This window comes from Lactuca saligna, chromosome 7 (assembly GCF_052625555.1).
Source record: "Lactuca saligna cultivar CGN05327 chromosome 7, ASM5262555v1, whole genome shotgun sequence".
In the NCBI taxonomy this organism is placed as follows: Eukaryota; Viridiplantae; Streptophyta; class Magnoliopsida; order Asterales; family Asteraceae; genus Lactuca; species Lactuca saligna.
The window spans coordinates 5836523-5848949 of record NC_136423.1 but is presented as its reverse complement, the minus strand read 5'-3'; the positions used below and the strand labels follow the sequence as shown (position 1 = coordinate 5848949).

Sequence of the window (12427 nt, the reverse complement as noted above, 5' to 3'; positions counted from 1 at the left end):
TGGTCCAAAAGTCCAAGTGTTGACCCAACCCTAAAAGTCAATGAAAGTCAATTGTAGTCAACGGTCAAACTTTGACCAGACTCGTCGAGTGCACATAGGTGACTTGGCGAGTCCAAGCGTGTCCTCTGGATCTTTCTAAACCTCACTCAACTCGTCGAGTGAACCTTCCACTCGACGGGTTACCACTGGTCATGAACCGCAGGGGCACCCAACTCGACTCGTCGAGTCCCCTTATGGACTCAGCGAGTTCCTTCCATGACAACACTCGAACGACCTTCTGAGGTCACATCTGCTTCTCTAACTAATAGATCTTACCTTCTAGCACTCCAAAGTCACGTAAAGGTTCAAAGTTTACGTTCATGCAACACACACAAATCCATAAATGGAGAAATAACCTTCAAAATGGTATCATACTCTCAAAACTCTCATGAAACAGCATAAAGCTGGAAGGTTGGGACTTTTTGGACCTCTCATGGTCCAGATCCAACATCTACACCACCTTGGGACATCACATGCTTCATAATCCAACTCAAAATGATGCAAAGAAATCATAGATTCAAGCAATCTATCAAATACACGAAATGGGAAAGGATTTGTACCTCCAAAAGTGAATCTGAGTATGAATAACACAGATCCAAGCTCCACAATCGATCTAGCTTGGACTTTCCCACTCCTTCTTGCAAGAACACACCAAAATGATGATGAATTAGCCTTTCCCTTGCTCTCTAAGCTCTCTTCGCTCTCTAGGGTTTCTCAGAGGTGTAAGTGGCCGCAAATGAAGGCCATAAGGACCTTTAAATAGGTCCTAAACCCGAGAAATTAGGGTTTTCCTCGTCAGCACCGACTCGTCGAGTCAGATACCCGACTCGTCGAGTCCAGTCGCTAAAACGCGTCAAAAGTCACGACCCTACTCGACGAGTTGAGGTACCAACTCGTTGAGTCCCTCCAATAACTCCAAAAGAATTAAATGATTAAATAATTAAAATAACATACCTGCAATTCCGGATGTTACAACATAGCAAGGTCCAAACCCAAAGTGACTCAAGGCCTAAAAATTGCCCAAAAGCCATTCATGTGCATACGCTCGGTGTACAAACCTAGTACACCCATCGTACGACGTTGATGCTGAAAAACCACTCCAAACCTCTTAATGCATTAAGAAAACATGCATAACTTCCATATCTAATTCGTATGGGACGTCCTAAGTCATAAAGTTCCTGAATTTATGACTTTTCATGGCTTAATGGTTTCCAAACCAAAGCCCTAAATCTCTAACTTCATCAAAAGACCACCAACTCATGTGTGGAAGGATTATAATCATCAAGATCCAATTTTTATAGATTAAAGACCTCAAAAATGACCCAAAAAAAAAAACTAGGCTCAAAGGTTCTGGAGTAACTTCTACTCACAAGAACCATAATCATGGTACCAAAACATGACAAATCATAACCCAAACTAGATATTCATGAGAGAACTATCAAGATTAAAACTTTATACCTCCAGAATCTAGATGAAGGTGAACAGGTCCTGGATCTACAAGCTCCAAGAAAACCAACACTTCTTCAAGGAGTTCTTCTTCCAAATGCACCAAAAATCCACCAAAATCACTCAAAGGCTCAAAATCCTTTTGAATAAGGCTAGGGTTTCGAATTTGGGGTTAGAAGGGATGGAGGATGAAGATAAGGAGGGTTGAAAATGAGTTAAAGACTTTAAATATGGTCCAAGACCTTTAATTAGGGTTTTCATTAGACTAACATACGCCCAAAACACTGAGGTAAGATTTTGCGATCAAAAGGCCAAGTACGTCAAGCGTATTGGGCAAACCACTTACCGTCCAAACTTCTGAAAGTCATAACTTTTGCATCCCAAATCCATTTTCAGCATTCTTTATATGCTCAGAAAGGTAATGAGAATCACTACACTCCTATCAAATCTTGTTCGCCTTAAAACCTTCCAAACTTAACTCCTTAATTCATGAAAGGCCCAGACCATCTCCTTTTTACCTTTATACCATTGGGCTCAAATGCACAACTGAACTCTTGGATCCCATAACCTACATTACCCACATTCAAATGGGTCTAAACCTCTCTTTCCCTAAGGCCTGAAGCATGATGATAATTGATCTTCGGGTCACGGGCCCCGAGTTATGAAACAACTCGAAATAGGGTGTTACATATTAACTATTAACTATTATTAAACTTATTTATTTAATTGAATTTATACCAAAACCCCTTTATAAAAAAATAAAAATAATAATAATATTAACATACTGAAAATCATGTTGTTACAACGGGTAGAGTATATAGTCCTTTGTTTTGGTATCTGTTGGATCCTAGGGGAAGTTGGTCGTAAGCCTCCATGCCTACAAGGATGATAGTTGTAAGTCTAACATGTCTTTTTTATGATAACTTTGCACCTAAAGGCCCATTAAGGTGTTGAAGATGAGTTAGTTAGAAGTCTAACAGGTATTTGGGATAAGGGATATGAGCCTATAGGACCACTGGGTTGTTGATTATGAGCCTAGTATGTATGCACTGTATATATGATGTGATATCTAGTATTTTGAGGAACTCACTAAACTTTATGATTACAGTTGTTGATTAAATGTTTTTCAGGTAGTTATATTGTCAGAAGGAAGGGTCCAACTTGATTGTACCACATGTTCATCACTATTGATTTTATGAATTAGACTTCTGTTGTTTTATGATGATTCTGATACATTGTTTTCACGACATGGTTTTATAGTAGTATTAAACAATTGGTATTCCTATCTTTTATGGAAAAATGGATGTTATACCTATGTTTTTTTAAATGGTTTGAAATTTAGGGACGTTACACATTATCCATGAGGATTTTCTAAATACACAAGAGAAATAATTATAAAACAAAATTTCAAAAATTGTCCCTGTGGGTTTCAAAAAGTAGTAATATGAGGACAATTTTTAAAAAACACTTTAAACATCATGTATAAACTTAAGGACATTTTCCCTTGGGAGTCCTTTTTTGGAAGGGACATGAGTTTTTAATTTATAGAAGACTCGGGGCTTGATAACTTATTCTATTTAATGCATTACATATATATACATCATTTATCTTTTATGTCACTATTTGATGTTTGAAGTTAATAATAGTGTACTTTATAAATTGTAATGTTTTCCCTAAAAGTTGATGCCTTGAAGTTTATCAAAGTCTTTAAAGAAAAATCGATTAAGACTTCTTGTATATAAATAATGTTCTTATATATATATATATATATATATATATATATATATATATATATATATATATATATATATATATATATATAATCGATTAAGACTTTGTGTATATAAATAATGTTCCTATATATATATATATATATATATATATATATATATATATATATATATATATATATATATATATATATATATATATATAACATTGAGATTTACTTTCTAGGCTTCCTAAGCTGGATACATTATTTTCACGTGTACTCAAGTAAGTTGCATCCTCTAGTGGCTTTTTGGAGATTGATGAGCTTTTGGTGAAGAATTTTTTTAATATGTTCGAAATACCTAGACTTTGTTATAGTTATCTAGTCTTTTATGTTGATTGATATGCCTTTGTGTGTGTATACATTATCAACTTACTTCTGTTTGTTAAAAGTTTTTGAAATTTGGTATTTTCTTCCCTAAATTATTATTTAATGGAAATCTATTTTTATAATGTTTTAAAGACTATTTCAAACTATTTATACCAAGTTGTTTCACATAATATCCAGACTATTATCACAAAAGTTAGAATATGGCCTCCACAAAAACTAATAAGCATAAGACAATAAATATAGAGGCCAAAGTAGTTCAAAATGCCTTTCATAAGATACAAAACAACTTATATTGATTTTAACCTTAATCACTCAAATAAAATATCAGTATAACAATAAAATTGGATTTTGTTAGTTGTCAACATTAGAATATGTAAGATTTACATGGAGTACTACTAACATACATTAATACCAACATAATATATACCCGATTTTCCATATACAAATCCTCAAGTTTTATCATGAAAATGTGAAAGATCGACACAAGGAGTATCTAAATTGGCACCAATGTTGGTGGTGGCATATTTTTAATGAGAAATATATGAAATCTTATTGGATTGGATTGTACAAAAATTGGTGGTGTTGAGCTTTATGGAATACTTGATCAGGTTATTGGTGATGAAAGTTGGGAACCGCATGAGTCACTAAGACTATTTACGTATGAGATTAAGAAGTACCAAGACGATGATGTCACGAGCTCAAGGGAGAGAGAATATAACAACCTACTTAGTTATACATAAAGATACCCTAAGAATCTAGAATATTTTTTCAGGCTAGTTCTAGAAGGATATCAAGTAGTCACCTTCTAACATAAGTCCCTTTATTTCATTCAAGATTCTAAAAAGTTCACTATGGTTTTGTCATGACACACCATGGCTCCAATGTTTGTACTTGACACAACTCTTTAACATAATGACACCTTAAGTCTCTCTCTCTCTCTCTCTCTCTCTCTCTCTCTCACACACACACACACACACACACACACATATATATATATATATATATATATATAGAGAGAGAGAGAGAATTATGAATTATGTACAAAACTATTGTCTTAAATCACGTCTTACAAACGACATAGCTCATCACGGCTCGTAAAAACTTAAGGTTTAACATTGTCGCCAAGTGATACCTAAAATTATTTAGAACTTTGTTTCATATACATTTAGGTACATGTCATTTAATTTTCTAGGAATTCTCATGCATACATAGGATCCTCCTATTCATTTGTAAATCAACTTGTATATTTGCTTGAGTTCCCTCTAAGGCCATAAAAACCTTCTCTCCAAGTTCTTTTCAAGCTTCCTTCGCTTGATTGTGTTTTTGATCCAAGATATGTCAACTTATTTGGGAACTTAATGTTGCACGCCCAACTTAGAAGAACAAATATATGACACTCTACTGCCCTACATAACTTGCAAGTCGCATAACCAACTCTCCACATAACTCGTCCCACTCAACATGACTTTATATGCCTTCTTGTGTAAAATCCACCGGAACTTTTTGTTTTCCTTAAGCAACCATCTAAGCCGACTAAAAACTTGTCCAAGTCACCAACCAACATCTAAGTGGACTTTATGACTTGCTACACTACTTGCATAAGTCGCTTACCAAGTAAAATGGAACCCAACTATCTATTTCTCTGTCATGCAACTTGCTAACACGACTTACTCAAGTTGTATACCAAGATGCGAACAACGCGTCACTAGAACCCTTCATAGCTTTATATAATTCCACAATACAACCTCTCATTCATTTCCATTGCACAACATACATAAACTTGTTACAAACTAAACTCATAATGTTGAAGATGTTCTTATAATACAAACTTGAAGTATTGGGTCTTGCATACACCATCCATTGCATCCCAAAAGCATTGGGACATGTAGACGATGACATAAACAACATTGTTGGAGAAGAGCAAACAATGTCATCTATTTTTGAGAAATGATTTTTTATCAAAAGTCGAACATAACTAGAATCATTCTTTTTTTAACTATACTTATATTTAATCAAAAAGTCAAAGTAACAAAAAAAAAATCAAAATTCATGAATACATATTCCACAACCAATATACTATAAAGAGAAATCACTTAAATCCCTCCCCTCCCCCCACTAAAACCAAAACACCAATGAGTAATTACTTCTTCAAAGCTATAATGACTTGTAAACCATGCCTGGAAACTTTGTACATTCCTTCAGCACAGCCATATAATAAAAGAAAAGAAGAGGAACCATCAAACAATTTCCTCTGAAGCTGTTGCTGCATTCAAGTCTTTATGCATGAAGTGGTGATTAAAATGTGCTATGAGCAATGGGTTTCTTCTTAAGCAAGTAAAGAAATCATCCTTGCTGATCCTACCATCACCATCCGTGTCAAACAAATCAAAGAGCGCGTGTATCTGCATTTACATATTTAACAACTCACTTTCCACTTTCCACACAAAGAATCATCAGTTAGACTCTATTTGTTACACAGGACTGGACTGGACATGCTTTCTAGGGCTATTTTCAATGACAGGTATAAAAATGACATTCACATCTTTTGCACAGACTAGATCAAGGACTAGTCCCCGTCCCACCACTTTTGTCCTATTGACATCAGTCATTTGTTTTGTTATGTCACGTCATGTCCTGTCTGTGTAACAACAAACAAACACTATATTAACCTCGCTCATGGCCAAGTTAGGAATGGCTGGGCTTGTGGAACCTCCAAACTGTTGATTGTTCACAAGGAAACAAATTAGAAAATGTTTTTAAGGTTGAAAAAGAATTTATAAATATAAAATATTTACTTCGAGCATGGAAATGTAACCATCTTTATCCTCATCACTTTCGTTAAAAGCCACTTCACATGCTCTTTGGAATAATGGCAGCTTCAGAACATGGGCTGATCCTACCAAGAACTGCATGATCCAAATAAATAAATAAATAAATAAAAGCCATGGTAAAGAAACAAACGGTGAAATGGGACCCACAAAGAATGCCATGTATAAAACAGAATAGAAATACAAATACCCCTTAAAAGCATGACCTACATAGGCTTCAATGCATTTTTTTAGTGGGCCTAACTGTGTGTGGATATAAATTAAGATGGGCCCACAAAAAGGTCCCAACAAAAACTACTTAATTCATACAAGAACAGTTCTACAAGCTTCTTGAAATAGAAAGAAACAGACCCCGCAATGAATGCTGCTCTAAAAGCTTTGCTTCAATTTGTAGGCCCCATTTATATGATATCATAATAAATGAAGGTAAGACCCACACAATAATGGTTTTAGTCATTTTATCAGTAACTGCATAATGCAACATAGCAAACAGAAACAGACCAGTCTAAAAGACACCCTTGTGAGTGGGTCCCCTTTTTGTGATCTCGTATAAACACAAATTGTAGATCATGGTTACCTCTTTAAATGTTATAATTCCGTACTTCTCAACATCAATGAATCCAAAAATCTGTAGCAAAGATGAAAACTTCAAGTCATCAATGGCAGAAACGCAACATAATATATTCCACTTGTTTATTTTTCTGTTAGGTTAACTTCAAATGTTAACAGAAATCACACTTTCACTTATATAAATTGATAGAAAAGAATCAATAAATGCATCAAAAGGTATGAAGTAGTCTTTTTACTGACCTTTGTGGAAAGGCTACTAGGCTTCAATCTTAAAACCCTCAAGAAATCTTCCATGTTAACACATCCACTGCAAATGAAATGCAACTACTTTATATAAATATTGTTAAACTGATGAATCTTAACTCTTTTAAGTGGGCAATATTAAAAGATTATGTGAAAAATTCACCTAATCCCCCCTGCTGTTGCAAATTAAATGAATGCAATTGTATAACACGAGTTTTTTTATGTTTGAAATGATAGTTAAATCCCACCAAACATACAAAGGTCTTTTTTTTTTCTAAAATCTTCTGTATATAATTAATTGAAAGGATGATATACGGAAATATACCTGCTATCTGGATTCATTGCAAGAAATCTATCCAAGAATTCTACAGCTTCTGAAGAGCTCAAATGACATAACTAGGGACACAAATTCACCTCAATTAAGCAATTTTATCAAACACTAGAAAAAGAATTATCATTTCTATATTGAAAAAAGAAACTGCAAACTAGGTCACAAAAACTCACTTTTTGAATTTTTGCCATTTCAACCATAAATGGTGACAAACTTTCCTGTAAAAACAACAAAATATGGTTAGAATTTTAAAATATGGACATATCTTACTTCAACCAACAAGAAAAAGTGATACATATGACCAAAACCTTCATGGGGTAATTTTGTCTTTTTGCCCATCTTTAAGGCATTTCTAGCATACAAGCTATAAACAAACCGCATTGCTTATAGCAATGACAATAATATTGTAAAAAAACTTCCTCTTTTACTATGAGAATTGCGTTGTTTATTAGACAGATCGTTCTAGAGAAGTGTTGTCTATTTCTGAAATGTCCAAAATGCCCTTCAAAATGACAAAATAAAGAATTATATAGATATATACCTGTCCAGACTGAACTGCCTTTGAAAGAAGTGCATAATCAGCAAAAGAATGGTATGTCTGTACAACATTTAAAGCAGAAGCCATGGCTCTCCCAGTCTGCAAAAACACAAACGTTATTTTGAACCAAAATAATGGAACTTTAAAATTAACAAATTACTATAAAATAAAGACTAAAAAAGCTATGAAACTGTGGTTATAACTTATAACAGAAAAGACAAACTTACCCTCTCAGCAAAACGTGCAGCGCTTTCCTTATGATGCTGTGAGGGCGACATAACAGGAAGATATTCAACCTGATTAATTTGCAATAAAATAAAACAATATTATTCTTTTTAAATTAATTCACATCCCCCCCCCCCCCCCCAAAAAAAAAAAAAAAGCTGGCTTTCTATCAAGACACTAACCCTTCTTTTTTTTTTCCTCCTAACTCCTCCTCTCATGTTATAACTGATGAATATTGTGAAATTTATTTTCTTAAAGTAAGGTTAAAATGGTCATTTAATTTCATTAAGATGGTCTATTCGGTCTAAAACAGAAACAGAGCTTAAGGTATACATCACTTTATCCATAAAGACATCATTACCTATTCATCCATTTTACCCTTAGAGGACTTGATAGGGATAAAAAAAGAAACAACACCTAAAAATGTAATAAAGTCTTTTCCCCATTAAGTCCATTAAGACTAGTTTCTTATTTTCCCCGTAAATTATTGTATGGGTAAACGATGCCTGTCATGAGAAACTGTTGAACGAGAGAAAATGACTATTTTACCCTTCTTTTTAGAAAAAATGACAAAATCAGCACTTTTGAAGTACATACCTCCATGAAATTGTGGAACTGCATGAACATTCTAAACATGAGTTTCGCCAAAGCAATGTGACCCCTACAACCACGTGACGCACAATTTAAACATCATATAAATTATTTTAAGAAAAAGAATTTCTATGTGAGAGACGATGCGTATTACCATGATTGGTCAAAATGAATATGAGGATATCGAAGGACCACTGGTTGTATGGAATAACCAGGAATAAATGCACCGAGTTGAAAAGAAATAAGCTGCCTTCCATTTGTTGTGGTTCCCTCAGGAAACAAAAGTAATCGAGGAAATCTACTGCCTGACGCTTTTCTCTGTATTCAGATCCTTAAAAGCAAACATCTGTATCAAATTGCTTACATATACATAAAATACACGACTACTCATTTTTAACGTTTCTTTGATTCTTTAGATTATGTTTCTGCAAAAGGGTTTATTCTTCCAACAATAAGGATCCCAGAAATATCAATTTTCTTTAAGTCTTTGAACAAAGCGTTTTAATTTACCCATAATACTATTCTGTACAACAAACACATCAGATAAGGAAATTGGGGGGAAATAGATGATGAACGAAGGCTTGTTACCTTTATTTCATTTACAGCATGTTTCCGTGATTGATATGAGAAACGATTCACATATATTACCTGAAAAAAAAGATAAAAACATAAACAAAATTAGATGGGAAAAAACTGCAAAAAGATTATTAGACTTTTAATGATTTTTATTTACCTGCATAGCTCTAATTATTGTTCCAACAAAGGGCATAGAATCATGGGACTCGGATGCAACGATTGTTGGAGAACATTCATAGAAAAAGTAAATTGGATCAATGTATGATACATGATTAGCTACAATGATAGGAGCGACATCCCTTGGAGCAGGCTTCCCCTTCACTTGAATCCAATGGTAGCTGCATCATGCAAACAAATTGCATGACTGATAAAATTACAAGAAAAATATGCTTGGAACCCCAATAAATGCAGCCGCATATAAGTTCAGATAACGACATATATGATTGCGCAATTAATGAACCTTGATGTGATCTTACCCGAACGAAAACAGAATTCCCCTTGCACACAATCGGGTGATCCACATAACCCTACATCTCCATCTTGGCATTGGATTCTGTTTATCTTTCCAACCTTGTAAAGCACATTTTGTCGCAATATACCCGATTATTATACACAACCCAAACAACACAAGCCGAACCAAAGCTATAGGCACACAAATCAACATCTTGACCCATTCGTAAACCCCTTCAATCTTCGCCGTTTGGTTTTTAAACGGATCCACCGTGGTTGACCCAGAAGCTTCAAATCCATCAGACCCAATAATCGCATATGGGTTTTCATAGGTTCTTGTAGAATCATCATCAAAATTCGATTGGGTGGCGAAACGACTTGATATTTGATTTGTGGGTATTCCAGATTGAAAATAGCCGACTTGATCATTGATGGTTATGGCGACTTGGGAAGGAGAGTTGTCATCGGTGAAGGTATGCGTGAGGGCGCTGGCGTCGAAGGCAGGTAGTATTAGAGGGCGTTTGAGATCGGTAGCCGCTGCCATTGTTGGAAGGTCATCAAATGGAGGGATTTTTTGGGTCAAAAAGTTGAAAATATAACAAAAGGAAAGAGGGAATTCAGATTTCAGAGGCCATCGAGTGTTTCTTGGGGTATTTTAAATTTGCGTCAATGGTTGTGGTGCATTTGGATGTTATATATTTTCTCAATGATCGCGTCTCCAATGGGGAGAATCTTTCTTGCATGTCATTGTCTATTTGTGGTGAATTTACAAGAATATCCTTGTGCTTTGACTTTATAATTATAGATTTATAGGTACCTTTTAATTGTTTCTCATGATACACACAAAATCCATGTTATATTCTCCTCCTTAATCTATCCTCTGTTACTTGAAAATACGTAAAATCTACTAATAAGTCTCGAATTTTTGGAGAAAAAGTTTCAAAGTAAAATTCTAAAAGTTTTTTTAACAGAAAAATCTTGTTTATTTAATTTTTTGCTTAGATTAATGAAAAAAAATATTTTTTTATATTTGAGCAAATAACAGATTATATTATTTTCTCAAAATAATAATACTTTTCTGTTCAAAAAAATTTAGAGATTTTTTGAAACTTTTTCCAAAAGTTTTTCAGTATATAGAGTAAATTACTGAAATCGTCCCTATGGTTTGGTCAAAATTGCACGTTTGGTCCCTAACCTTTTTTTCACTCGGATCGTCCCTATGATTTGATTTTGTTGCATTTTTCGTCCCTGTAGCTTGATTTTGTTGCATTTTTTCGTCTGTTACATACATAAAGTTTGGGACCAAATATGCAGTTTTTACCAAACCATAGGGACGAAAAACACAACAAAATCGAACCACATGGACGATCCGAGTGCAAAAAAAAATAGAGACTAAACGGGTAATTTTGACCAAACCACAGGGACGATTTTAGTAATTTACTCATATATATCACAATGTAAACAATAAGTATTTTTTTTAAATAAAATTTTGAAACAAAAACAAAAATATATTAATTGCATTTACATAAAAAAATAAAAAAAAAAAAAAGAAGCATATTTTGAATATATTTTTTCTTTATAAAATCATATTTATACAAAAAAAAGAAAAAACATATTTTCACATAAAAAATCTTATATTTTCTATATAAAAACTTTTTTGTATATGAAATATCCATTTATAAAAATAGGTATTTATTAAATACATAAATATATACAAATCCCTTTTTATAATATATATATATATATATATATATATATATATATATATATATATATATATATATATATATATATATACATATTTTACAAAAAAAAATGTATACAAACATGTATTTCACAAAAAAAAAGACACACACACACATTTTGACATAGTAACTCTTATATTTTTATACATATAAACTTTTTTGTATACGAAATACCTATTTATAAAAATAGGTATTTATTAAATACATAAATATATACAAATTAGATTTTATATATATATATATATATATATATATATATATATATATATATATATATACACAAATTATATGGGAAAAGGGAATATATACAAATTAGATTATATATATATATATATATATATATATATATATATATATATATATATATATATATATATATGAGAAAAAGGAATATACATTACAACCCCACCTAAGCTTAGGTACTAAACCTCTTGAAAATACATTGTTTTACAATATAAAGATTACGGTTAATGATTTCACGATTAATACTTCAAGATGTAAATTCAAGATCGACATAATAGGGTTTAGGGTTTAGGGTTTAGGTTTATGTTTAGGGTTTAGGGTTTAGGGTTAGGGTTTAGGGTTAAGGTTTAGGGTTTAGGGTTTAGGGTTAGGGTTTAGGGTTTAGTGTTTAGATATAGGGTTTAGGTTTTAGCTTTAGTGTTTAGGGTTTAAATTTAGGGTTTACGTTTAGGCTTAGGGTTTAGTAATGTTCACTTGGATGAAGTAATAAACGATAATTGA

General features: G+C 33.0%; 1 protein-coding gene across 1 annotated transcript; it reads right to left on the bottom strand.

The window, feature by feature from the left end:
• Positions 1 to 5700: 5700 nt before the first annotated feature.
• On the bottom strand, positions 5701 to 10606 carry LOC145004851 (lysophospholipid acyltransferase LPEAT2-like). The gene is made up of 14 exons (XM_078963856.1): positions 9965 to 10606; positions 9646 to 9826; positions 9501 to 9560; positions 9067 to 9230; positions 8919 to 8982; positions 8324 to 8392; positions 8100 to 8195; positions 7732 to 7776; positions 7553 to 7623; positions 7225 to 7291; positions 6992 to 7042; positions 6382 to 6492; positions 6256 to 6303; positions 5701 to 5988 (listed from the first exon to the last, which is right to left on the bottom strand). The coding sequence occupies exons 1-14, from the start codon at positions 10480 to 10482 to the stop codon at positions 5824 to 5826; spliced, it is 1710 nt and encodes a 569-aa protein (XP_078819982.1). The 5' UTR covers positions 10483 to 10606; the 3' UTR covers positions 5701 to 5823.
• Positions 10607 to 12427: the final 1821 nt, after the last annotated feature.

Bases quoted from the DNA above. Each gene is read 5' to 3' on its own strand.
- LOC145004851 (XM_078963856.1), bottom strand. From the start codon at position 10,482: ATGGCAGCGGCTACCGATCTCAAACGCCCTCTAATACTACCTGCCTTC. The intron at 9,231-9,500 runs GTAACAAGCCTT...ATCTGAATACAG, and splicing joins ATGCTGTAAATGAAATAAAG to AGAAAAGCGTCAGGCAGTAG. The intron at 8,393-8,918 runs GTATGTACTTCA...CAAATTAATCAG, and splicing joins AGTTCCACAATTTCATGGAG to GTTGAATATCTTCCTGTTAT.